We start from the raw sequence: 27725 nt of genomic DNA, 5'->3' as shown, positions 1-27725 counted from the left end.
AGAAGTTAAAGTATCCTTATTTCAACTGAATAAATCAATCAAATACAAATACACAAGAGACCGTTTGGGACTTTTTGTAATTTGTAAATAAAAGGGGGAATTTAAATGTTAGTACTGAATCATGGGTAAAGTAGTTATTTATTCCCCTGTCAACCTCATTGACTTTAAAAAGGTCAACGTACACAGCTGAAGCATACTGTACTGTGAACGATTTGTATAACTAACCCAGCGTACTGTACTGTCTTTGGTACTATCACAGATAGAACAATGAGAGTTAGTTATACAAATATTTGGTACTACTGTCTTTGGCTGAAGGATTTCCGACTCCATTTCCCGAGAGCCACCAGCTTTGCGGCGCATGCGTATAAACGATTCACTGGCCACCTCGTGACCACTCTGATTTCAAGAAATAGGGGTGACCTTTTGTTGCAAGAACAGTGGGAGAATAGTCCAAGTTATCATACAAAGATGGTAAGTAACAAACAAAAAGTTGTATTAACTTTGTTTACGGAACTTTAGCTTTACTGAAACTGATAAACGCACACACCTGCTATAACGTTAGTAGTACGCTGACAGCGAGGAGGCATTTCGTTCGCTTGTTTCTGCAAGTAGCTAACCTAACTTATACAGTAGCTAGTTAGCTACCGGTAACCAACTTTTGTATCAATTAAAATATTTTTGTGAAACGATTTTGCTTGTGATTCTTGTGTTATGATGTTTAAAGACAAGTTGGAGGAAATACTCTAATTCCTTGTTGGCAATGTGCCAGTCAATTTGACAGGTTCTGGTAGAATGTCGTTTCGACAGCTGTGTAGTATGCACATATCTACATTTCTTTGAAAAAGGTCAAATTGGCAGAATGTGTTAATGTGGCCAAATGTTATCTAAGTTGTCTAACTTATTGTATGCGACTTTCTCCCCAGCAAAATGCAATTGCTTGTTTTTGGACTCTACGTTTGTGTGAAAGGGAAAAAGTTGAATGAATGGTGAATGAATGGTGACAGTTTTCTACAGTAGCTATAAATATCTCGTCTCCGATGGCTCGAAGAGTGTGTTCTATTTTTAAATTCACCGTGGCTTACCTCGTGAGTTAATAAATCCCCACTCCGACATTGTCCGGTCACGGATCACATATGCAATACCATTGTTGGAGACGAGCTACAATTCTAGTACAGTTCTCTAGTGTTGTCACTGACTGTCACCGGTGCCATGCCTCCTCGGTTCCACCCCTCCCCCGACCCTCCCGCTGTTTGACTGATATTACATAACATTGATATTACTGTAAAACTTCCCAAAATGTTTTCCCTAGCTGGATAATTTCCTCAAACCCTCCCAAGTAATGCACGGCTTGGGGCAAGTTTACCTCCAATATTTGAAAGTGTGCCCCTGAAATTGCAGTGACAAAACATTTGTCAGTGCTTGGTTGTTCATTTGGCAACAAATGGAAGAAAATGAACTGAAACGGGGACTTATTACCTGAACTTGTCCAAAAATAAATACAAATTTGTGTTCATTGTGCAACATTTTACTACAGTGTTTAGGCTAATTCACTCTGGATAAGTGTCTAAATGGCCTAAGTGTAATGTGCCCTAATGAATAGGACCCAGATCTGTGTTTCTGTATGTTGTGTTGCAGTCTGCTGAACCTGTTCGTGTTCTGGTGACCGGCGCTGCTGGGCAGATTGCCTACTCCTTGTTGTTTGGCATCGCCAAGGGAGATGTGTTCGGCAAAGATCAGGTAAAGGGAAGGAAGAAGCTTTGGCTTGACTTGCATTATGTAACATCCCAGCTGATCCTGTTAGGGCTTGTCTAGTGTCTGAAATTACACCCTATTCCCTATATAGTCCACTACTTATCCTATTTGCCCTGGTCAAAATGAGTGCACAATATAGGGAATAGGGTGCCATGTCAGATACTCCCTGTCAGTTAAATAAGATAAAAATCATGACTGATGGGCAACATGCAGCATCACACACTACCCCTTCAGTCACACAACCTGCGAAAGCTTCACTCAAGGCTTTAGTGTCCTTGAATTGCCTGAAATAGAAGCACTAGCATACAGCCTACCGGTAGCACAGGTCTAACACTGTCCCTTCAAGTAGTCATAACAAGAAGTGTTAATGTAGTAATCATATGAACCATAAACATCTGTTCAGGTAGCAATCTACCAGCCTGTAAGTCAACAGAAAGATCAATAGATCCTACTCATTTATCTACTCCTGTCATTTCATGGTCTCTCCTCTCAGCCAATCACCCTGATCTTGCTGGACATCACCCCCATGTTGCCAGTCCTGGATGGAGTGGTCATGGAGCTGCAGGACTGTGCCCTCCCACTCCTCAGAGGTAAACCATGGGGCAGACAACACTCACTGGATTGACATGGCTTTGCTTTAGTTGTGAGGCACCAGTAGTATCTCCATCTCCATTGTGACTGGTATTTTTCTGTTGTCAATGGTGGTGTCCTTGCTTTGTTCTCACCTCGGCTGTGAGGCCCCAGTATTAACGCTCAGTGCTGCAAAGACAATGTTCTCTCTGTGTATGGTGTGTTGCAAAGACAATTTTCAATGTGGGGTATGGGTGTCTACAGTGTGGTTACCCTGTGTCCCAACCAGATCTGGGTTCAAGCACTTGAAATTCTTTCAAATATTTTTAAGGTTTTTGCCAGATCGGTGGGATTTTCAGAATTGCCAGAATCTCGCAGTATCCCTTTAAAGCAGTTAACTGGCAACAGTCTATGTCCCACAGACAACAGTAGCAGAACAAAGGGATCAATACAGGGTTCGCTAAAACTAACCTTAAAAGCAGAAACGGTGTGACTGAGCTGATGAGAATGTAAGGTGTTGTGACAAGATGGGAATTGAAACAGGGAAAACCACACTGAGACGATGTACAGGGGAATGTGATGGGAATTGAAACAGGGAAAACCACACTGAGACGATGTACAGGGGAATGTGATGGGAATTGAAACGGGGAAAACCACACTGAGACGATGTACAGGGGAATGTGATGGGAATTGAAACAGAACCACACTGAGACGATGTACAGGGGAATGTGATGGGAATTGAAACAGAACCACACTGAGACGATGTACAGGGGAATGTGATGGGAATTGAAACAGGAAAACCACACTGAGACGATGTACAGGGGAATGTGATGGGAATTGAAACAGAACCACACTGAGACGATGTACAGGGGAATGTGATGGGAATTGAAACAGAACCACACTGAGACGATGTACAGGGGAATGTGATGGGAATTGAAACAGAACCACACTGAGACGATGTACAGGGGAATGTGATGGGAATTGAAACAGAACCACACTGAGACGATGTACAGGGGAATGTGATGGGAATTGAAACAGAACCACACAGACGATGTACAGGGGAATGTGATGGGAAAACAAATACAAGCCTTTGTTTCTCCATAGAGGCCACTTTCATTGTCGAGCGATCAGGTCCGAAACATTGTGCTTGAAGGATTTAGCCTAATAAAGCACTCTTAACAACTTCCTGCTGTCCTGGATCATAATTCTTCCCCCTTTTTTTTTTCTATTTTTGCCTAAAATGACATACCCAAATTTAATTAGACAACACTGTAGTAAAACCTTTAACAATTAAAAGTAGTCTTTATTATCCAGATTTTCCTTCTGTTTATCGGTCGTCCATGTGCTGCCCATTGAACCAACCAACCCTGGTCTGTTGTATATTTGATTCGTCTAGAGGTCATTCCCACAGACGAGGAAAGAAACCTACATATAGGACACGTTCAGATAGTCCCTCCCTTTTCACGCTACTTTCTGACTATTTGATACAGAATGAACAAGCCCTTGTTTATTCCATCTGTTTTCAGAGGTCATCCCCACGGACAAGGAGGAGGTTGCCTTTAAGGACCTGGACGCTGCCATCCTGGTGGGCTCCATGCCCAGGAGAGAGGGTATGGAGAGGAAGGATCTGCTCAAGGCTAACGTGGCCATCTTCAAGAGCCAGGGGGCTGCGCTGGAGAAGTACGCCAAGAAAACTGTCAAGGTGAGATGATAGCCAGGGCCCAACAGACAGGGTTTGTCCTCTGTCTGTGTGTGTGTGTGGTGACTGTCAGTGTGTCTCAAAATGTCTATGCAGACTTAGCTGTCTGTCAGTACTAGCAGGTACCCTGTGTTTGTGGTATAGTGTAGGCCATGTGTCTTTAGACATAAAGAGGACTCGTGATGCTGCACCCCAGAGCTGTTGAAATTCACTTCACCACGTGTTGGGCTCTTAATTCCTATGGAAGGATTGGCCTGGAATGCCATTGGTGTGCATTTTTTGTTTTGTGAGCGTGTGTTTTGATTTAAAAAAAATCTAGCTGCCTGCATGTCTTAACACTATCCCACCTATCCGGTCTTGTAAGCTTAACGTTGTATCCACCCTGGCTGGGTTCCATCCCAGGAGTTGGTCCACTTCGGTCTGTAAGCTTAACGTTGTATCCACCCTGGCTGGGTTCCATCCCAGGAGTTGGTCCACTTCGGTCTGTAAGCTTAACGTTGTATCCACCCTGGCTGGGTTCCATCCCAGGAGTTGGTCCACTTCGGTCTGTAAGCTTAACGTTGTATCCACCCTGGCTGGGTTCCATCCCAGGAGTTGGTCCACTTCGGTCTGTAAGCTTAACGTTGTATCCACCCTGGCTGGGTTCCATCCCAGGAGTTGGTCCACTTCGGTCTGTAAGCTTAACGTTGTATCCACCCTGGCTGGGTTCCATCCCAGGAGTTGGTCCACTTCGGTCTGTAAGCTTAACGTTGTATCCACCCTGGCTGGGTTCCATCCCAGGAGTTGGTCCACTTCGGTCTGTAAGCTTAACGTTGTATCCAGCCTGGCTGGGTTCAATCCCAGGAGTTGGTCCACTTCGGTCTGTAAGCTTAACGTTGTATCCAGCCTGGCTGGGTTCCATCCCAGGAGTCGAGGGAGACATTCTGATTCTCTACTGCTCCCCAAGTGTGCACTTGGACATTCACCTTCATGGATTTACAAAATAAATGGACTGGTGTGAGGAATATGGTGGAAACTACAGAATTGAGTCATTTTAATAGTAGAGAATAGGAACTCCACCAAGGACTGGAATGTCCTGACTAGTGCCAGTGGAACTGTGGGTGTGTTGTGAGGAGGCCTTTTGGCCTCACACTGATCTAGCAACAGGTGTTGGACTGTCAGACTGACGAGTGACTGCTTGTGTGCTGGCACTTGTCCTGTACCCTTGTCATTTCTTCCCCAAGTGACCTTGTTACAAAAACTTAACTTGTCTTCAGGCAGTGTGCAAGTCTGAAGCTGCCATGATAGAACGTCTTCAGCCTTGCACGCTGCGCTGCCTGACTATCTAGCATGGCGTCTTCAGCCTTGCACGCTGCGCTGCCTGACTATCTAGCATGGCGTCTTCAGCCTTGCACGCTGCGCTGCCTGACTATCTAGCATGGCGTCTTCAGCCTTGCACGCTGCGCTGCCTGACTATCTAGCATGGCGTCTTCAGCCTTGCACGCTGCGCTGCCTGACTATCTAGCATGGCGTCTTCAGCCTTGCACGTCAGACAGCGAGGCTTTGGAATTTTCCCTCTACTCACAGGTGGCTCAAGTTTCAAGTAACTTAAATATTTTTACTACATGGTGACCATAGATACTGCAATACATGGCTATATTGCATTGATAATGGACAAAACATTTAAGTTGGACTAAAAGTGCAAACTATGACTATGTACGTTTTGTTACATTGGACATATTGTTATGAATGTATATGCCCTCTTAGTCTGTCGCTGCCTTCAACGGCTCATCACTCTGCTGTGAAGTTAAAATATGTACAGTTCATCTCAATCCACCTATGGCAGTCTTCTACATCTACAGTCATGTTTGTCAGACCGTGAGACACTCTCCCGATGAGACTCGCAGGAACATGATGGTGGGCTCAGTTTTGTTCTACAAGCCTGACGGGACTCGTCTGTACCGGCTCCTGTTTGTAGTGTCTGAACCGTTTGGGCTACAAACTGACCCCACTGTGGAAAGGAGATTCTCCCCAACACCATGGTGTTCTCCGTCTTGCTCTGCGTGTGTGGTGTGTGTACGACTGTCCTGAGTGTTTTATAACGTTTCCTCTCCATTGTCTCGGTCAGGTCCTGGTGGTAGGTAACCCAGCCAACACCAACTGTCTGATCGCAGCCAAGTCTGCCCCGTCCATCCCCAAAGAGAACTTCTCCTGCCTTACCCGTCTGGACCACAACCGGGCCCGCTCTCAGGTACCTGTGTGAGGTGGTTTTGTTCCCTTCAACCCCCTGAATGAATATTGTTACTCCAATCCCTCATGATGACTGAGTCTGTCTGTACTTCAACTGTAGTGTTTAAGTTTCATTGGGGACAAATAAAGTGGGTGTGGAGTATCTTAATAGATGGTAATATCATCCTTACACAGCTCTTGCATCCCTCCCCCAGGTTGCGATGCGCTGCGGTGTGCCAGCCACCCAAGTTAAGAACGTGATCATCTGGGGAAACCATTCGTCCACCCAGTACCCAGACGTCCACCACTGCAAGGTAATTTATCAATGTTATGTAATAATGAAGTATTATTATACCACTGCAAGGCATTAGTGAATACTGTGTAATATTATTTAACAATGTCATTATTATTTTACTACGCCAAGGTCAACATGGCGGGCAGCGACCTGGCCTGCTTCGACGCTGTTAAGGACGATGACTGGCTCAAAGGGGCCTTCATTTCTGTGAGTTTACTCTACTGTAAAACACACTTTCATCTGGTGATTTAACTTTAACCCCCCTCATTAGAGATGGTCCAAGGGAAAGTAACCTCTGACCTTGTCCATGTGTTTTTGATAAGGGGAGAGGAATCCTGGAAAGGTGAATTGAGACAGCTGAAGAAGACTAGTGGAGTAGGGATGAGACATTTTCTAAGGCATCTCTCTTCCTCCCTCTCCTCTTCCCCTCTCAGACAGTGCAGCAGAGAGGTGCTGCGGTTATCGCAGCCAGGAAGCTGTCCAGTGCCATGTCTGCAGCCAAGGCTATCTGTGACCACATGAGGGACATCTGGTCAGGCACTCCTGAGGTCAGCTAAGAGGGGTCCTATGGGACAATTCTGTGGCTTTAAGATACAGATTTAGGATTAATTTACCCTACCCAAATCTACATCGTAACCGTTAAAGCTATGTTTTATTAACTCCTAATCTATAGGGCACTCTACTATTTAAAGTATGGATGCATCCCAATTCTCCACCCTTCTCCCAGAGTGTGCACTCCCACAATTCCAGACAGTCAATGATTACAAAATATTGGATTGGTGTAATATTTGGCTAGAGGGCATTGTTACATTTATGAGATGTGTGCAGTTGCACACTTTAGGAAGAGGGTGGAGAATCGTGGTGCAGTCTGTCTTTGGGTTAATGGTTCCTGACTGCAGCGTGGTGGTGCAGCAGCCTGTCTTTGGGTTAATGGTTCCTGACTGCAGCGTGGTGGTGCAGCAGCCTGTCTTTGGGTTAATGGTTCCTGACTGCAGCGTGGTGGTGCAGCAGCCTGTCTTTGGGTTAATGGTTCCTGACTGCAGCGTGGTGGTGCAGCAGCCTGTCTTTGGGTTAATGGTTCCTGACTGCAGCGTGGTGGTGCAGCAGCCTGTCTTTGGGTTAATGGTTCCTGACTGCAGCGTGGTGGTGCAGCAGCCTGTCTTTGGGTTAATGGTTCCTGACTGCAGCGTGGTGGTGCAGCAGCCTGTCTTTGGGTTAATGGTTCCTGACTGCAGCGTGGTGGTGCAGCAGCCTGTCTTTGGGTTAATGGTTCATGAACGCAGCCCTGAACTCTGTCCTCTTGTTTGCAGGGGGAGTTTGTCTCCATGGGTGTCTACTCCAGCAGTAACTCCTACAGCGTTGCAGAAGACCTCATCTACTCATTCCCTGTTCACATCAAGGTGAGACGGATCCCTGACTCTGCTCTCTACACTCCTCCATACTAAGGCTGTGTTTACACAGGCAGCACAATTCTGATCTTTTGCCCAATTATTGGCAAAAGATCTTCTCTGATTGGTCAAAAGGTCATCATTGTGCTACAAGGTCAGCTGTCATCACCACTTAACCAGAGAGCTCTGCTTCTATTGACTATATACTGGTGCTCTAGTCTACGACCGACTACCTATTGCAGTGGGAAGTTGATCACTTTGGCCTATTATTCAATATACAGTATTCTCCTGTCTTTGTTATCCTCAGGACAAGCAGTGGAAGATTGTGGACGGGTTGGCCATCAACGACTTCTCCCGAGGCAAGATGGACGCCACGGCAGCCGAGCTGGTGGAGGAGAGGGACACCGCCGTCACCTTCCTCAGCGCTTGACTACGCTCCCAGCCACGGCAACCAACCCGGCAACAGCACTTGGACACAGAACCCACACCTCCAGACTCACGTCTGTGATGCCGCATTCACGTGCTACTCGGAATTTAGGAAACTCTGGAATATCCAACTTGGAAGTTCCATATGAACGGTTAACTTTATACGTTTTACAGCAGTTTTAGACCCGAGTTTCTGGTTATTCTGATAGCACGTGAACATGGCATGATACACTCACTGCTGAAACTCTGTGTCCAAAACATTGTTACACACTTCTGAACAGGTTATCCCTGTTTGGATGGTTACCATGCTTACCATGGAATGGAGAATTGTTATGGGTAGTTGATGCACTAGTAGTTACTATGATGATCATTGTTTAACGGTTAATTGTTGCTCAGTCAGAACAATAAAATCAGCAAACAATGTATAGTCCTTATTGTGTTTCTAGGTTTAACTTAATATTTTTGTGAAACAACTCTTGGTTCAATGATTAAACTTCATACATTTTTTTTTTCTTTTTACTATTTGGCATTTTCCCATTAAGGTATTTGACTATCTGAATGTGATCACCAGATGTAATCCTATTATAATAGTAGCAGGTGGTTATGGCATAGTCCTGCCACTAGGGGGGGCAGCACATTCTAATGTGTGAAACCCAGGACAGTAAAATGTATCAGATGGTTAATTACGTTTTAAACCTCTGGATAATATCTCCCTGGATTCACACTCCTGACGAAACAATAAAACATTTATCCTTAACTGATTGAGTAATTTTCACAATTTCTGCACAAATCAACATTTTATTATTCCTATGAATAGTGTAGCTAGCCACAGTATAATGACGTGCTAGCTTGCAAGCGCTCCTTTCAACAGGGCAGCATCTATTATAAAGTATTTAGTAAGACTAGCCGGAGGGAGTGTGATTCATATGTTAAATTATATATAGTTTACACCCAGAATGTCTACATCAGATTTTCCCTGACTTGCATTGCTTTGTCACTTGTAGTAAAAAAATGTGGTCCTTCCATTTAGTTGTAAGGACTTATGTACTGCAATTCAACCAGAACATTATTTAAAATGACTTTTGCGTGACCATGTTAGTAAGCATTCTGTAACCGATAGTTTTACTTATGTTCCATGTTAACAGTCTGGTTTCTAACCCGAATACCTGTAGGTCTAACTCCAGGCTGGAGTAGTGTCATCTCCCCCATCCCTAGCAAACACAGCTGATTCAACTTTATTTGCGCTTTAAACTGAAGATCATTTAGTTGATTATTGGAGTCAGGTGTTTTAGATGGTGGGAAAAGTGTGACACGAATCAGGCTTCGAGGACAGGCTTCCCCAGTCTAGTTAATAACCCACCCCCGGTCTAGTTATTAACCTAGCCCCGGTCTAGTTAATAACCCACCCCTGGTCTAGTTAATAACCCACCCCTGGTCTAGTTATTAACCCACCCCTGGTCTAGTTATTAACCCACCCCTGGTCTAGTTATTACCCCACCCCTGGTCTAGTTATTACCCCACCCCTGGTCTAGTTATTAACCCACCCCTGGTCTAGTTATTAACCCACCCCTGGTCTAGTTATTAACCCACCCCTGGTCTAGTTAATAACCCACCCCTGGTCTAGTTAATAACCCACCCCTGGTCTAGTTATTAACCCACCCCTGGTCTAGTTATTAACCCATTAGTAATGTATGAAGGTGATCATTGACGTGGCATCAATGTCGTGGCTCTGGTGTTTGGGGTTCAGGAACGTCGTGAAAAACTGCATTTTCATTGGCCACAGCATTCGGATACAAGCTTTTCATTGGTCCTTGTTTTAGAATGGCATTTCTATATATCGTTTTGATACAATTAATCTAATATAGTGTTTTTGTGTGAACTAATTACTAAAATACCTGCCCAATATTCAATACAATGTGTTGCATGTCATTGTAATGTAAATAAACTCCCAAAGGGACATTAGTTGTGATAATTTCACCGGTCTCCGCGGTTGTGTCTTGGACAAGCCCATCGCACGATTTTCCTGTCGCCAACATCCTACAAGCCAAACAGTAAGGAAATGCATTTATTAGCTCAATTAAACTGTCCAATACCTTGCTGGGTGCCAATAATCATGACTGTCGTCGTAAAAGATAAGTTACAAGAGTAGCCCAATAGCACTACGAGTGGTTTGATCGTTGTAGCCTACCCAGAAATAGGCCTATCTAAATTGTCATAGCATATTCAATGTATTGGAAAACGAATAGAAACAGTAGCCAGTTGATCTGGTCATTTTGTTTAGCAATTATGTTGCAATTTTATTTTTTCAATCATGTATAATTCGTGTTTGATGTGTAGGCTATGCTACAGTGGAACAAAATGTAACAACCTGTCCCCATAATTTCCGCATCCACCGTTCTGCATTCGGGAATGAACCTAACAAGTCGATTCGATATACAACTAGGCTACATTTATTTTAAGGTTAGGCTAGGCCTATAGATCGGTTATTCGTGTGGGCCGGGTCTATGCTGGCTTTAATATGTTACTGATTTAATGTATCTATCTGATTGTCTATGCTAGGCTATCTGAATATATATATATAAGATATCATGGGGGCGAGGCTAAAGCAAGAGAGGGAGTATATTAGTAGAAGCAAATGCCGCGTTCAAACCCACTGGGAACTTGTGAAATCTCCGCCTTCAGTGCATTCAAGACAACTGGGAACTGGGGGGGAACTAGCTCCTACTGGGAAAAATCGTTTTGAACCGTCATCCAACTTGGAATTCCAAGTCGGAAACTAGGGCATCTTTGTAGAGGTGCGACTTTCCGACCTGAAGATCACCGACGTCATGATTTAGACTTTTTTTTATGATTATTTTTTAGTTCCAAGTTGTCTTGAAAGCACCAAAAGGTCCAGAGCCAGTCCGGGAGGAAATGTGACGTGGTTTATTTGCCTGGGAAAGGGGCAGACCCGAAACTCGTACAAGGCATAAGCTAATTGTATTTGTGAAATATAGCCTAGATAAATACCAATAGGTAGGCTACAGTCGGGCCGGGGGGTGCGTTTCATTAGGCTGAAGTCAAGTGAGATAAACGATTGATGGAATAAAGGTCGGGTTGTCACGCTTTGGAAAGTGGAGGAATTGCGAAAAGGATTTCATTTGTGAGAGAGGAGTGCTCTAGCAAGTTATGTCTTCAGCAGTCCATTCTGCACTGGGGTGGCCATATAGATGAATGACTGAATGACCATTTGGGGTTTTACAAAAAAACAAACCGTTTTTTTCTGGAATATGTCTTAGATTTTATTGGACTATTTGACCAATTTCGTTTCAATATAGTTATAGTTGTATATCCTTGATGACTTGATAGGCTACCTAGTGGAAATACCGATATTGGATTTGTACAGAACATTTGACCTCCATCGTTGATTTCTGATTATTGAGCCTTTAGAACATTTTGGAATATGGCATGTTATTTTGAAGGTAAGTGATTGTGTGGATGCAGCCTACTACAATGATGAAGAATGAATAACACAATGAATGTATCGAAAATAAGTTTAACAGCTTCTACTTGCACATTGTCTGGAGACACGGTCTAAAGTACCAACTAGTGTTATAATTTGAAGTACTATCCTCTGGGAATACAATGTACACATTGTTGTATATTGTTTTACCCAAACGAATTCAATGTAATTCAATAACAATGAATTGGCTTAGGCTACTTGGTTGAATGTGGCTATTCATCACTTGAAAGGTACCTTAGTACCATTGGACCTCAGGCTGTGCCTAACAAATTAGCTCTCACTTCTTACTGTAATGTCCCATTCCAAAGTTGCACGCTGACAGGTTGGGTACCCCACTAAATCCTCCATACCAGAGGTAGCTGTTCTTTCTCCTCTGACATAATCAAAGTAATATAACAATATAACTATGTTATATGTTATTAGAGAATACAGTAGTTGGGCTACTCATTGCTGTTGTTGTCCAATCAGGGCAGCAGTTTGGTAGCCCCATCCTCTAGTTGGGCTACTCATTGTCGTTGTCCAATCAGGGCAGCAGTTTGGTAGCCTCAGCCTCTAGTTGGGCTACTCATTGCAGTTGTTGTCCAATCAGGGCAGCAGTTTGGTAGCCTCAGCCTCTAGTTGGGCTACTCATTACTGTTGTTGTCCAATCAGGGCAGCAGTTTGGTAGCCCCAGCCTGCCATATACTCACTCATTTTGGTTTTTGGTCGTCAGGGTTTGGCCGGTCTAGGCTGTCATTGTAAATAAGAATTTGTTCTTAACTGACTTGCCTAGTTAAATAAAGCTTACATCTAAAACATTTCCCTGTCAGTCAATCACACCATATAAGAACCACTGCCCTGTGATAGCTGATTAGAAATGACAGTGTCAGATGTCCAAAACCATAGAACAAGTCACAGCTTTGACATGTAGCCTATTCAAAATGGAACTCACCGGTCAAAGTCTATTTTCTGGTAGTGGAATAGAGCTGTTGTATTATTGTTGCACTAGACTAGACTGTTACTAATCTCATAGATATGTTATAGGGAGACCCATCATCACAACCCCATGTTATAGGGAGACCCATCATCTACAACCCCATGTTATAGAGAGACCCATCATCACAACCCCATGTTATAGGGAGACCCATCATCTACAACCCCATGTTATAGAGAGACCCATCATCTACAACCCCATGTTATAGGGAGACCCATCATCTACAACCCCATGTTATAGGGAGACCCATCATCTACAACCCCATGTTATAGGGAGACCCATCATCTACAACCCCATGTTATAGGGAGACCCATCATCACAAGCCCATGTTATAGGGAGACCCATCATCACAACCCCATGTTATAGGGAGACCCATCATCACAACCCCATGTTATAGGGAGACCCATCATCACAACCCCATGTTATAGGGAGACCCATCATCACAACCCCATGTTATAGGGAGACCCATCATCACAACCCCATGTTATAGGGAGACCCATCATCACAACCCCATGTTATAGGGAGACCCATCATCTACAACCCCATGTTATAGGGAGACCCATCATCACAACCCCATGTTATAGGGAGACCCATCATCACAACCCCATGTTATAGGGAGACCCATCATCACAACCCCATGTTATAGGGAGACCCATCATCACAACCCCATGTTATAGGGAGACCCATCATCTACAACCCCATGTTATAGGGAGACCCATCATCTACAACCCCATGTTATAGGGAGACCCATCATCTACAACCCCATGTTATAGGGAGACCCATCATCTACAACCCCATGTTATAGGGAGACCCATCATCTACAACCCCATGTTATAGGGAGACCCATCATCTACAACCCCATGTTATAGGGAGACCCATCATCTACAACCCCATGTTATAGGGAGACCCATCATCTACAACCCCATGTTATAGGGAGACCCATCATCTACAACCCCATGTTATAGGGAGACCCATCATCACAACCCCATGTTATAGGGAGACCCATCATCACAACCCCATGTTATAGGGAGACCCATCATCACAACCCCATGTTATAGGGAGACCCATCATCTACAACCCCATGTTATAGGGAGACCCATCATCTACAACCCCATGTTATAGGGAGACCCATCATCTACAACCCCATGTTATAGGGAGACCCATCATCTACAACCCCATGTTATAGGGAGACCCATCATCTACAACCCCATGTTATAGGGAGACCCATCATCTACAACCCCATGTTATAGGGAGACCCATCATCTACAACCCCATGTTATAGGGAGACCCATCATCTACAACCCCATGTTATAGGGAGACCCATCATCACAACCCCATGTTATAGGGAGACCCATCATCTACAACCCCATGTTATAGGGAGACCCATCATCTACAACCCCATGTTATAGGGAGACCCATCATCTACAACCCCATGTTATAGAGAGACCCATCATCTACAACCCCATGTTATAGGGAGACCCATCATCTACAACCCCATGTTATAGGGAGACCCATCATCTACAACCCCATGTTATAGGGAGACCCATCATCTACAACCCCATGTTATAGGGAGACCCATCATCTACAACCCCATGTTATAGGGAGACCCATCATCTACAACCCCATGTTATAGAGAGACCCATCATCTACAACCCCATGTTATAGGGAGACCCATCATCTACAACCCCATGTTATAGGGAGACCCATCATCACAACCCCATGTTATAGGGAGACCCATCATCTACAACCCCATGTTATAGGGAGACCCATCATCTACAACCCCATGTTATAGGGAGACCCATCATCTACAACCCCATGTTATAGGGAGACCCATCATCTACAACCCCATGTTATAGGGAGACCCATCATCACAACCCCATGTTATAGGGAGACCCATCATCTACAACCCCATGTTATAGGGAGACCCATCATCTACAACCCCATGTTATAGGGAGACCCATCATCTACAACCCCATGTTATAGGGAGACCCATCATCACAACCCCATGTTATAGGGAGACCCATCATCTACAACCCCATGTTATAGGGAGACCCATCATCTACAACCCCATGTTATAGGGAGACCCATCATCTACAACCCCATGTTATAGGGAGACCCATCATCTACAACCCCATGTTATAGGGAGACCCATCATCACAACCCCATGTTATAGGGAGACCCATCATCTACAACCCCATGTTATAGGGAGACCCATCATCTACAACCCCATGTTATAGGGAGACCCATCATCTACAACCCCATGTTATAGGAGACCCATCATCACAACCCCATGTTATAGGGAGACCCATCATCTACAACCCCATGTTATAGAGAGACCATCATCTACAACCCATGTTATAGGGAGACCCATCATCTACAACCCCATGTTATAGGGAGACCCATCATCTACAACCCCATGTTATAGGGAGACCCATCATCTACAACCCCATGTTATAGGGAGACCCATCATCACAACCCCATGTTATAGGGAGACCCATCATCACAACCCCATGTTATAGGGAGACCCATCATCTACAACCCCATGTTATAGGGAGACCCATCATCTACAATCCCATGCTTTAGCCACAACCCATCAGAATGAATAGAAATTGGTGGGGTAAATTATTTATTCCAAATTCCATTCCAGGGCTAGAGGCACAGCTATAATAACCTACAGAAGGATATCACTAGCTCTGGTCCAAGGACGTTTTACAATAAGCCTACAGAAGGATATCACTAGCTCTGGTCCAAGGCGTTTTACAATAACCTACAGAAGGATATCACTATCTCTGGTCCAAGGAGTTTTACAATAGCCTACAGAAGGATATAACTAGCTCTGGTCCAAGGCGTTATACAATAGCCCACAGAAGGATATCACTAGCTCTGGTCCAAGGCGTTTTACAATAGCCTACAGAAGGATATCACTAGCTCTGGTCCAAGACGTTTTACAATAGCCCACAGAAGGATATCACTAGCTCTGGTCCAAGACGTTTTACAATAGCCTACATAAGGATATCACTAGCTCTGGTCCAAGGTGTTTACAAGAGCTAGGATATCACCTACAAGGCTGGAGGACTGGACAGAAGCAACCTAGGATTGTATCCCTAAGCTCTCTACACCTCCTGACCCAGGATTGTATCCCTAGTCTCTCTACACCTCCTGTCCCAGGATTGTATCCCTAGTCTCTCTACACCTCCTGTCCCAGGATTGTATCCCTAGTCTCTCTACACCTCCTGACCCAGGATTGTGTCCCTAGTCTCTCTACACCTCCTGACCCAGGATTGTATCCCTAGTCTCTCTACACCTCCTGACCCAGGATTGTGTCCCTAGTCTCTCTACACCTCCTCACCCAGGATTGTATCCCTAGTCTCTCTACACCTCCTGACCCAGGATTGTGTCCCTAGTCTCTCTACACCTCCTGACCCAGGCTTTGGGACCCTAGTCTCTCTACACCTCCTGACCCAAACTGTAAACACAAGGCTTTAGTTTGGTACCAATGGGATTTAGTTTGGAGCAATGGGATTTAGTTTGGAGCAATGGGATTTAGTTTGTAGCAGTGGGATTTAGTTGGGAGCAATGGGATTTAGTTTGGTAGCAATGGGATTTAGTTTGGAGCAATGGGATTTAGTTTGGAGCAATGGGATTTAGTTTGGAGCAGTGGGATTTAGCTTGGGAGCAATGGGATTTAGCTTGGGAGCAATGGGATTTAGCTTGGGAGCAATGGGATTTAGCTTGGGCGCAATGGGATTTAGTTGGGAGCAATGGGATTTAGTTGGGAGCAATGGGATTTAGTTTGGGAGCAATGGGATTTAGCTTTGGGACGCAATGGGATTTAGCTTGGGCGCAATGGGATTTAGCTTGGGCGCAATGGGATTTAGCTTGGGCGCAATGGGATTTAGTTGGGAGCAATGGGATTGAGTTTCTCTTTCATCTATCTCACTGTTGGCCGAGGCACAGCGCTCTGTTTGTCCATGGCTTGTGGTTAAGTTAGATTTCTCATGCACAAACCACACACACACACACACACACACACACACACACACACACACACACACACACACACACACACACACACACACACACACACACACACACACACACACACACACACTCCTGTGCTGCGCCAGCGGCACACCTTCTATGATTACCTCTCTCTAAGGAAGGCTTCCCTCCCTGTAAAATTAGAGGGTTTCATGCGCCAGATTTCTCTGCACTCATTTTCTCATTGGACAAGTCCAGGTAGTCCCTCCCTGTGTCAGTTTTTTTTCCCTAGTTTGTTGCCAAATGAACATGACCCAGAACTCGTACAACAGGTACTAGTCCATGCCAGCTGTTCAGTGACATTTATAGCATACGTTGTTGGGAATTAAAGTGAATGACAACATGCAGATCAACCATATGGTAGCTTGTTGGAATGCACAACATTCCATAACCTGACAGGAGTCAAGTCAAACCACATTCTAGTACCAGGCTTGATTAACGTTGTAGAGTATCTCTGTAGAGCAGGTTCTAAACCATGAGGCCTTGGAACCCACATTTAACCAGATTGGAATTATGCTTTACATGTATTTTTTGTTGTTGCAATTAAATGACAAGGGAACAAAATGACCACCTCTTTCATTGTAAATAACTCCATATAGCTCATATTCTTGATGACGAATGGTGGCAAGCTCACTGAGACCACGAAAATCAATCAAATCTACTTAATAGTGTTGCTAATAACGCTTTATTTAAAATATGGCATGTGATTTTAAAGAGTAGAAGGTATTGACCTGTGGTGTTCTGGTCCAGGTCTGAGTGTCTAAGGTGTCTCCCCTGTATTTCCTGGTCCAGGTCTGAGTGTCTAGGGTGTCTCCCCTGTATTTCCTGGTCCAGATCTGAGTGTCTAGGGTGTCTCCCCTGTATTTCCTGGTCCAGGTCTGAGTGTCTAAGGTGTCTCCCCTGTATTTCCTGGTCCAGATCTGAGTGTCTAAGGTGTCTCCCCTGTATTTCCTGGTCCAGGTCTGAGTGTCTAGGGTGTCTCCCCTGTATTTCCTGGTCCAGGTCTGAGTGTCTAGGGTGTCTCCCCTGTATTTCCTGGTCCAGGTCTGAGTGTCTAGGGTGTCTCCCCTGTATTTCCTGGTCCAGATCTGAGTGTCTAAGGTGTCTCCCCTGTATTTCCTGGTCCAGATCTGAGTGTCTAAGGTGTCTCCCCTGTATTTCCTGGTCCAGGTCTGAGTGTCTAGGGTGTCTCCCCTGTATTTCCTGGTCCAGGTCTGAGTGTCTAGGGTGTCTCCCCTGTATTTCCTGGTCCAGGTCTGAGTGTCTAAGGTGTCTCCCCTGTATTTCCTGGTCCAGGTCTGAGTGCCTAAGGTGTCTCCCCTGTATTTCCTGGTCCAGGAAATACAGGTTTTACAGGTCTGAGTAAGGGTGTATCTAACAGAGTTGACATGGTGTTTCAGGTCTCAGTAAGGGTGTATCTAACAGAGTTGACGTGGTGTTTCAGGTCTCAGTAAGGGTGTATCTAACAGAGTTGACATGGTGTTTCAGGTCTCAGTAAGGGTGTATCTAACAGAGTTGACATGGTGTTTCAGGTCTCAGTAAGGGTGTATCTAACAGAGTTGACATGGTGTTTCAGGTCTCAGTAAGGGTGTATCTAACAGAGTTGACATGGTGTTTCAGGTCTCAGTAAGGGTGTATCTAACAGAGTTGACATGGTGTTTCAGGTCTCAGTAAGGGTGTATCTAACAGAGTTGACATGGTGTTTCAGGTCTCAGTAAGGGTGTATCTAACAGAGTTGACATGGTGTTTCAGGTCTCAGTAAGGGTGTATCTAACAGAGTTGACATGGTGTTTCAGGTCTCAGTAAGGGTGTATCTAACAGAGTTGACATGGTGTTTCAGGTCTCAGTAAGGGTGTATCTAACAGAGTTGACATGGTGTTTCAGGTCTCAGTAAGGGTGTATCTAACAGAGTTGACATGGTGTTTCAGGTCTCAGTAAGGGTGTATCTAACAGAGTTGACATGGCGTTTCAGGTCTCAGTAAGGGTGTATCTAACAGAGTTGACATGGTGTTTCAGGTCTCAGTAAGGGCGTATCTAACAGAGTTGACATGGTGTTTCAGGTCTCAGTAAGGGCGTATCTAACAGAGTTGACATGGTGTTTCAGGTCTCAGTAAGGGTGTATCTAACAGAGTTGACATGGTGTTTCAGGTCTCAGTAAGGGTGTATCTAACAGAGTTGACATGGTGTTTCAGGTCTCAGTAAGGGTGTATCTAACAGAGTTGACATGGTGTTTCAGGTCTCAGTAAGGGCGTATCTAACAGAGTTGACATGGTGTTTCAGGTCTCAGTAAGGGCGTATCTAACAGAGTTGACATGGTGTTTCAGGTCTCAGTAAGGGTGTATCTAACAGAGTTGACATGGTGTTTCAGGTCTCAGTAAGGGTGTATCTAACAGAGTTGACATGGTGTTTCAGGTCTCAGTAAGGGTGTATCTAACAGAGTTGACATGGTGTTTCAGGTCTCAGTAAGGGTGTATCTAACAGAGTTGACATGGTGTTTCAGGTCTCAGTAAGGGTGTATCTAACAGAGTTGACATGGTGTTTCAGGTCTCAGTAAGGGTGTATCTAACAGAGTTGACATGGTGTTTCAGGTCTCAGTAAGGGTGTATCTAACAGAGTTGACATGGTGTTTCAGGTCTCAGTAAGGGTGTATCTAACAGAGTTGACATGGTGTTTCAGGTCTCAGTAAGGGTGTATCTAACAGAGTTGACATGGCGTTTCAGGTCTCAGTAAGGGTGTATCTAACAGAGTTGACATGGTGTTTCAGGTCTCAGTAAGGGTGTATCTAACAGAGTTGACATGGCGTTTCAGGTCTCAGTAAGGGTGTATCTAACAGAGTTGACATGGCGTTTCAGGTCTCAGTAAGGGTGTATCTAACAGAGTTGACATGGTGTTTCAGGTCTCAGTAAGGGTGTATCTAACAGAGTTGACATGGTGTTTCAGGTCTCAGTAAGGGTGTATCTAACAGAGTTGACATGGTGTTTCAGGTCTCAGTAAGGGTGTATCTAACAGAGTTGACATGGTGTTTCAGGTCTCAGTAAGGGCGTATCTAACAGAGTTGACATGGTGTTTCAGGTCTCAGTAAGGGTGTATCTAACAGAGTTGACATGGCGTTTCAGGTCTCAGTAAGGGTGTATCTAACAGAGTTGACATGGTGTTTCAGGTCTCAGTAAGGGTGTATCTAACAGAGTTGACATGGTGTTTCAGGTCTCAGTAAGGGTGTATCTAACAGAGTTGACATGGCGTTTCAGGTCTCAGTAAGGGTGTATCTAACAGAGTTGACATGGCGTTTCAGGTCTCAGTAAGGGTGTATCTAACAGAGTTGACATGGTGTTTCAGGTCTCAGTAAGGGTGTGCCTAACGGAGGGATGGCCCAGTTTCAGGAGGTGATGAGGCAGCAGCTGGAGACCTCCATGCACGCGGAGCTGGAGAAACTACTGGACACTGCCATGGGGGTCGACAAGGAGGTACACACACACACCAACCACTACAGTGACAGTTATTTAATACACACACACAGCATTTACAACTATTCTGTTTATTTCACACAGACAAACACACAGCTATGACACACAAACACACACACACACACACACTATAAGCATTTCACATCAATGAGGTGTTTATACACATTCAAAACACATGAAAATCATGTTGATATTGGTTGGCTTTGAACAGAAATGCTGTTTGATGATGTGTTTATAAATCTACTCTTCAATAAATCAGCCATATTACATGCACTATGAAAACATTCAGCCTGCGCCTCCGAGATTAGATTTGCGTGCTTTTTCATCTATACTATGCACAACTCGCTTTAAATCTTCCCAACATCTTGAGTGTTTGCTTTAGCCTGCCTGGAGTGACAGGTCGGCAGAGTTAGTTTTTTGAGACTTTTTTTATTGGTTCCATTGCAACAGGCAAGCTCAATCAAACACAGATACAGGGTTTAAAATGATTTAGCATTTTAATTGCACCCAGGTCTGATGCTGTGTATTAAGATGTTCAGACTGAATGGGGTTATTTTATAGTCCAATTTAATTTGACATTAATGTACCTAGTACTTACCAAGGAGCTATCTGGTAGCATTAATAACTCAAGGCTATTGGTAACTGGTGCCCAATGATGCTTAGTGCTTTCACTGAACTCTAAAGAAACAAAACAGAAGTTACTAGGTAAATACCACCATTTTACATTCAATCTCTTGAGTAAATACCAGGTTAATAGAGGACTGTAAAATAAATTAGATTTAGCACACTGTATGGTACAACCAGTAACCCAGCCTCTCTCTGTCTATATGTATGGTGCAACCAGTAACCCAGCCTCTCTCTGTCTATATGTATGGTACAACCAGTAACCCAGCCTCTCTCTGTCTATATGTATGGTACAACCAGTAACCCAGCCTCTCTCTGTCTATATGTATGGTACAACCAGTAACCCAGCCTCTCTCTGTCTATATGTATGGTACAACCAGTAACCCAGCCTCTCTCTGTCTATATGTATGGTACAACCAGTAACCCAGCCTCTCTCTGTCTATATGTATGGTACAACCAGTAACCCAGCCTCTCTCTGTCTACAGTATGTATGGTACAACCAGTAACCCAGCCTCTCTCTGTCTATATGTATGGTACAACCAGTAACCCAGCCTCTCTCTGTACTACAGTATGTATGGTACAACCAGTAACCCAGCCTCTCTTCTGTCTACAGTATGTATGGTACAACCAGTAACCCAGCCTCTCTCTGTCTATATGTATGGTACAACCAGTAACCCAGCCTCTCTCTGTCTCAGTATGTATGGTGCAACCAGTAACCCAGCCTCTCTCTGTCTATATGTATGGTACAACCAGTAACCCAGCCTCTCTCTGTCTATATGTATGGTGCAACCAGTAACCCAGCCTCTCTCTGTATACAGTATGTATGGTGCAACCAGTAACCCAGCCTCTCTCTGTCTATATGTATGGTACAACCAGTAACCCAGCCTCTCTCTGTCTATATGTATGGTACAACCAGTAACCCAGCCTCTTTCTGTCTATATGTATGGTACAACCAGTAACCCAGCCTCTTTCTGTCTATATGTATGGTACAACCAGTAACCCAGCCTCTCTCTGTCTATATGTATGGTACAACCAGTAACCCAGCCTCTCTCTGTCTATATGTATGGTACAACCAGTAACCCAGCCTCTCTCTGTCTACAGTATGTATGGTACAACCAGTAACCCAGCCTCTCTCTGTCTATATGTATGGTGCAACCAGTAACCCAGCATGTCTCTGTCTGTTTGTATGCCTACTGGGGATAATGGGATATGCTGAAGACACATTTCAGTGGCTCATGTAGTAAATAAAGTAATGTTGTTGTTGTAATGTATACTCCTTGTGTATTCCAGGTCTCCAGGAAGGACTTTGATGGATTCAAGAAGCTGTTCCACAGGTTTCTGCAGGTGAAGGGGCCGTCGGTGGACTGGCCCAAGATACACAGACCTCCAGAAGACTCCGTAAGGCTCAAATAAAAACCCTGTGTGTGTGTGTGTGTGTGTGTGTGTGTGTGTGTGTGTGTGCGTGTGTGTGTGTGTGTGCGTGTGTGTGTGTGTGTGTGTGTGTGTGTGTACTGTACATTGTGTGTGTGTGCATGTGTGTACTTGCATATACTGTACATTGTGTGTATCTGTTAGCTCATCAGTGAGTGATCCAGTAATACGGTGTGATGAAGTGGACTCTCTCAGGCAGATGGGAACAGTGGAGGCCAGGGGGAGAGCTCACACAGAGAGGCCAGCTTTGGGGTCTCTTCCTCTGGGCACGCAGCCAGCTGGCTCCCCCTGTCTCTGCTAGAGCTCCAGTGCTCCCTCCACAACCCCCAAGCTTTCTCTCACAGCTGACTGGGCCCAGAAACAGAGACCTGGGGAAGAAATAGAGAGAGAGAGAGAGACCTGGGGAAGAAATAGAGAGAGAGAGACCTGGGGAAGAAATAGAGAGAGAGAGACCTGGGGAAGAAATAGAGAGAGAGACCTGGGGAAGAAATAGAGAGAGAGAGACCTGGGGAAGAAATAGAGAGAGAGACCTGGGGAAGAAATAGAGAGAGAGAGACCTGGGGAAGAAATGAGAGAGAGAGACCTGGGGAAGAAATAGAGAGAGAGAGAGACCTGGGGAAGAAATAGAGAGAGAGAGACCTGGGGAAGAAATAGAGAGAGAGACCTGGGAAGAAATAGAGAGAGAGACCTGGGGAAGAAATAGAGAGAGAGACCTGGGGAAGAAATGAGAGAGAGAGAGACCTGGGGAAGAAATAGAGAGAGAGACCTGGGGAAGAAATAGAGAGAGAGACCTGGGGAAGAAATAGAGAGAGAGACCTGGGGAAGAAATAGAGAGAGAGACCTGGGGAAGAAATAGAGAGAGAGACCTGGGGAAGAAATGAGAGAGAGAGACCTGGGGAAGAAATAGAGAGAGAGACCTGGGGAAGAAATGAGAGAGAGAGAGACCTGGGGAAGAAATAGAGAGAGAGAGGCCTGGGGAAGAAATAGAGAGAGAGAGAGACCTGGGGAAGAAATAGAGAGAGAGACCTGGGGAAGAAATGAGAGAGAGAGAGACCTGGGGAAGAAGAGAGAGAGAGAGACCTGGGGAAGAAATAGAGAGAGAGAGAGACCTGGGGAAGAAAGAGAGAGAGAGAGACCTGGGGAAGAAATGAGAGAGAGAGAGACCTGGGGAAGAAATAGAGAGAGAGAGAGACCTGGGGAAGAAAGAGAGAGAGAGAGACCTGGGGAAGAAAGAGAGAGAGAGAGACCTGGGGAAGAAATAGAGAGAGAGAGACCTGGGGAAGAAAGAGAGACGAGAGAGAGAGAGGCCTGGGGAAGAAAGAGAGAGAGAGAGACCTGGGGAAGAAATAGAGAGAGAGACCTGGGGAAGAAAGAGAGAGAGAGAGAGACCTGGGGGAAAAAGAGAGAGAGACCTGGGGAAAAAGAGAGAGAGACCTGGGGAAGAAAGAGAGAGAGAGACCTGGGGAAGAAGAGAGAGAGAGAGAGACCTGGGGAAGAAATGGAGAGAGACAGAGACCTGGGGAAGAAAGAGAGAGAGAGAGAGACCTGGGGAAGAAAGAGAGAGAGAGAGAGACCTGGGGAGAGAGAAACAGAGACCTGGGGAAGAGGAGAGAGAGAGAGAGACCTGGGGAAGAAAGAGAGAGAGAGAGAGACCTGGGGAAGAAGAGAGAGAGAGAGAGACCTGGGGAGAAAGGAGAGAGACAGAGACCTGGGGAAGAAGAGAGAGAGAGAGAGAGAGACCTGGGGAAGAAAGAGAGAGAGAGAGAGACCTGGGGAAGAAAGAGAGAGAGAGAGAGAGACCTGGGGAAGAAAGAGAGAGAGAGAGAGACCTGGGGAAGAAAGAGAGAGAGAGAGAGAGAGACCTGGGGAAGAAAGAGAGAGAGAGAGAGACCTGGGGAAGAAAGAGAAACAGAGACCTGGGGGGGGGAAGGAGGGAGGGAGAGAAACAGAGACCTGGGGAAGAGAGAGAAACAGAGACCTGGGGGGGGGAAGGAGGGAGGGAGAGAAACAGAGACCTGGGGGGAGGGAAGGAGGGAGGGAGAGAAACAGAGACCTGGGGAGAGAGGGAAGGAGGGAGGGAGAGAAACAGAGACCTGGGGAAGAGAGAGAAACAGAGACCTGGGGGGGGGGGAAGGAGGGAGGGAGAGAAACAGAGACCTGGGGAAGAGAGAGAAACAGAGACCTGGGGGGGGGAAGGAGGGAGGGAGAGAAACAGAGACCTGGGGGGAGGGAAGGAGGGAGGGAGAGAAACAGAGACCTGGGGGGAGGGAAGGAGGGAGGGAGAGAAACAGAGACCTGGGGGGGGGAAGGAGGGAGGGAGAGAAACAGAGACCTGGGGAAGAGAGAGAAACAGAGACCTGGGGGGGGAAGGAGGGAGGGAGAGAAACAGAGACCTGGGGAAGAGAGAGAAACAGAGACCTGGGGGGAGGGAAGGAGGGAGGGAGAGAAACAGAGACCTGGGGAAGAGAGAGAAACAGAGACCTGGGGGGAGGAAGGAGGGAGGGAGAGAAACAGAGACCTGGGGGGGGAAGGAGGGAGGGAGAGAAACAGAGACCTGGGGGGGGGGAAGGAGGGAGGGAGAGAAACAGAGACCTGGGGGGGGAAGGAGGGAGGGAGAGAAACAGAGACCTGGGGGGGGGGAAGGAGGGAGGGAGAGAAACAGAGACCTGGGGGGGGGAAGGAGGGAGGGAGAGAAACAGAGACCTGGGGGGAGGGAAGGAGGGAGGGAGAGAAACAGAGACCTGGGGAAGAGAGAGAAACAGAGACCTGGGGGGGGGAAGGAGGGAGGGAGAGAAACAGAGACCTGGGGGGGGGAAGGAGGGAGGGAGAGAAACAGAGACCTGGGGAAGAGAGAGAAACAGAGACCTGGGGGGGGGGAAGGAGGGAGGGAGAGAAACAGAGACCTGGGGGGGGAAGGAGGGAGGGAGAGAAACAGAGACCTGGGGGGGGGAAGGAGGGAGGGAGAGAAACAGAGACCTGGGGGGAGGGAAGGAGGGAGGGAGAGAAACAGAGACCTGGGGGGGGAAGGAGGGAGGGAGAGAAACAGAGACCTGGGGGGAGGGAAGGAGGGAGGGAGAGAAACAGAGACCTGGGGGGAGGGAAGGAGGGAGGGAGAGAAACAGAGACCTGGGGAAGAGGAGAAACAGAGACCTGGGGGGGGGAAGGAGGGAGGGAGAGAAACAGAGACCTGAGGGGGGGAAGGAGGGAGGGAGAGAAACAGAGACCTGGGGAAGAGAGAGAAACAGAGACCTGGGGGAGGGAAGGAGGGAGGGAGAGAAACAGAGACCTGGGGGGAGGGAAGGAGGGAGGGAGAGTGACAGAGACCTGGGGGGGGGAAGGAGGAAGGGAGAGAAACAGAGACCTGGGGGGGGGAAGGAGGGAGGGAGAGAAACAGAGACCTGGGGGGGAAGGAGGGAGGGAGAGAAACAGAGACCTGGGGAAGAAATGGAGAGAGAAAGTGACAGAATAGAGAGAGTGACAGACGGAGACAAAGGAGAGAGACAGAAGGAGAGAGACAGAGACAGAAGGAGAGAGAGACAGAGAGAGAGACAGAAGGATAGAAAGAAACAGAGACCAGGGGAAGAAATAGACAGAATAGAGAGAGAGGGATGTCTCATTTTGTTTTGTGGATAGGGAAAGAAAGTGACAGAGCACCTTAAGAGAGATTTTTTTGTGCAGTTTTGACTGCACAGTTTTGTTTACGTGTAGGACTGAACATATACGTGTGTGTGTGTGTGTGTGTGTGTGTGTGTGTGTGTGTGTGTGTGTGTGTGTGTGTGTGTGTGTGTGTGTGTGTGTGTGTGTGTGTGTGTGTGTGTGTGTGTGAGAGAGAGGTGGGGCTGGGTGGGGTGTGTCGTAGTTTGTTCATGTTGAAATTACTATTGATGGCTTTGTTCCTATGAACCAGCAGTCTTCAAAATGAGTGATGGGTAGTGTGTGTGTGTGGGATGATGGATGTTTGTGTGCATGTTTGAGTGTTTTACAAGCAGTTTTAGTGATTTATGTCTTGAGGGTGTGTGTTCTGCATACGTGAGGAGAGCAGAACCTGAAGATGGGTTCATTCATTTGTTTCTAATTCACCAGTTGAGGAAGTGGTTAGCTAAGTGTAGCCTATTAGTGATGGTTAGCCGTGTTATTGGTATATAACAGTACATGTGATGTATAGGCCCATGCACCCACCTTGAATGGCAGATGGAAGTGCCCTTTGTTCAATAGTAAATACAACTCAGACCAGAAAGCTGGGACCTTTTTCCCCAACAGTAAGAACAGTGGTTGCTTTCTTTACAGGGTTTCCCCTGGCGTTCGGCCTACTTTTTGAAACATTGCAATCCGAAAGCATTTCACAAAGGAAAGAGCGAGTGAAACTGCACTGCTTCAGCAAGCAGGAACTCTGTGGTCCAGATGACTGACCAGTGGGACAGGTGTAAATGTTTTGTAAATCTTACTTATTCATTCAACTAGTTTGAATACAAAAAAAGCCATCCACCCTTGATGGGCGATATGAGTGATGCGTTAAAGTAACCAAACCTGATAACCTGGCGTTTACAACGTGTCAGTATTTGGCCTGTGGATCGGGACTGGCCTGGCTTATTTCCTTCTTGGCCTCAGTGTGTGTCAGTTGCATAATAATTATTGTTTGCAATGTGTTCCAAGCTGAAGCTCGGGAGGAGGGGCAGAGTGAAGGACAGAGGGATTGGATGACATGGGCTTGCTGGGAAACAGGATTCAGGAACCTTCTGGGAGACAGGAAGAACTCACTATTCTTTGGAGGGTTCCACTATTCTTTGGAGGGTTCCACTATTCTTTGGAGGGTTCCACTATTCTTTGGAGGGTTCCACTATTCTTTGGAGGGTTCCACTATTCTTTTGAGGGTTCCACTATTCTTTGGAGGGTTCCACTATTCTTTGGAGGGTTCCACTATTCTTTGGAGGGTTCCACTATTCTTTGGAGGGTTCCACTATTCTTTGGAGGGTTCTTCTTGCTCTCACTGCTGTTCCTCTTATTTATTTATTTATTTATAACAAAAAGAGAATTGACCAATCTCCTTTTGATCTTCTTTCAGATGTTTTCACTTTCTGATAAGCCAGTGGGAAGTTCTGAAGAGAAGAGGGCTTGACAGAAAGACTGAGATGGGGTCTGGTGTAGGCAGGGCTTCCATTAGAACAGAGTCCAGCACAACCTCCCTATTCTTCAGAGTTCTTTTAGCTGTCCTTGTTATTCATCTTCAACCAAGCCTTACATCTGGGCTAGGTAGGTTCTAGAAGACCTTGGATAGTTGAAGACCTTTTTCTATTGTTCAGGGTCGTCTTCTGCTTTTAAGGCAACTGTAGAGCTCACTGGTATAGGAGGGGA

General features: G+C 45.9%; 2 protein-coding genes across 3 annotated transcripts in view; both read left to right on the top strand.

Moving 5' to 3' along the window:
• Positions 1–320: 320 nt before the first annotated feature.
• LOC106593044 (malate dehydrogenase, cytoplasmic) lies at positions 321–9095 on the top strand. Of its 2 annotated transcripts, none has more exons than XM_045687283.2 (10): positions 321–471; positions 1636–1737; positions 2246–2342; positions 3849–4024; positions 6129–6251; positions 6445–6543; positions 6654–6731; positions 6959–7072; positions 7835–7924; positions 8220–9095. In XM_045687283.2, the coding sequence occupies exons 1-10, from the start codon at positions 469–471 to the stop codon at positions 8340–8342; spliced, it is 1005 nt and encodes a 334-aa protein (XP_045543239.2). In that variant the 5' UTR covers positions 321–468; the 3' UTR covers positions 8343–9095. The 2 variants fall into 2 exon arrangements, with proteins under 2 accessions (XP_045543239.2, XP_082821057.1); XM_082964931.1 differs by having other exon boundaries at positions 377–471; positions 1608–1737.
• Positions 9096–11055: 1960 nt separating this feature from the next.
• The window catches only part of LOC106595594 (UTP--glucose-1-phosphate uridylyltransferase), a 59051-nt gene continuing 42381 nt past the window's right edge, over positions 11056–27725 (top strand). Inside the window, 3 exon segments of the mRNA XM_082964932.1 lie at positions 11056–11799; positions 20191–20318; positions 22233–22340. Coding sequence (XP_082821058.1) covers positions 11781–11799; positions 20191–20318; positions 22233–22340 — 255 coding nt within the window. The 5' untranslated portion in view covers positions 11056–11780.

This window comes from Salmo salar, chromosome 18, assembly GCF_965601325.2.
Source record: "Salmo salar chromosome 18, fSalSal1, whole genome shotgun sequence".
NCBI classification, from domain to species: domain Eukaryota; kingdom Metazoa; phylum Chordata; class Actinopteri; order Salmoniformes; family Salmonidae; genus Salmo; species Salmo salar.
Note: the sequence above shows the minus strand (reverse complement) of the source record. Positions and strands in the feature narration are given on the sequence as shown.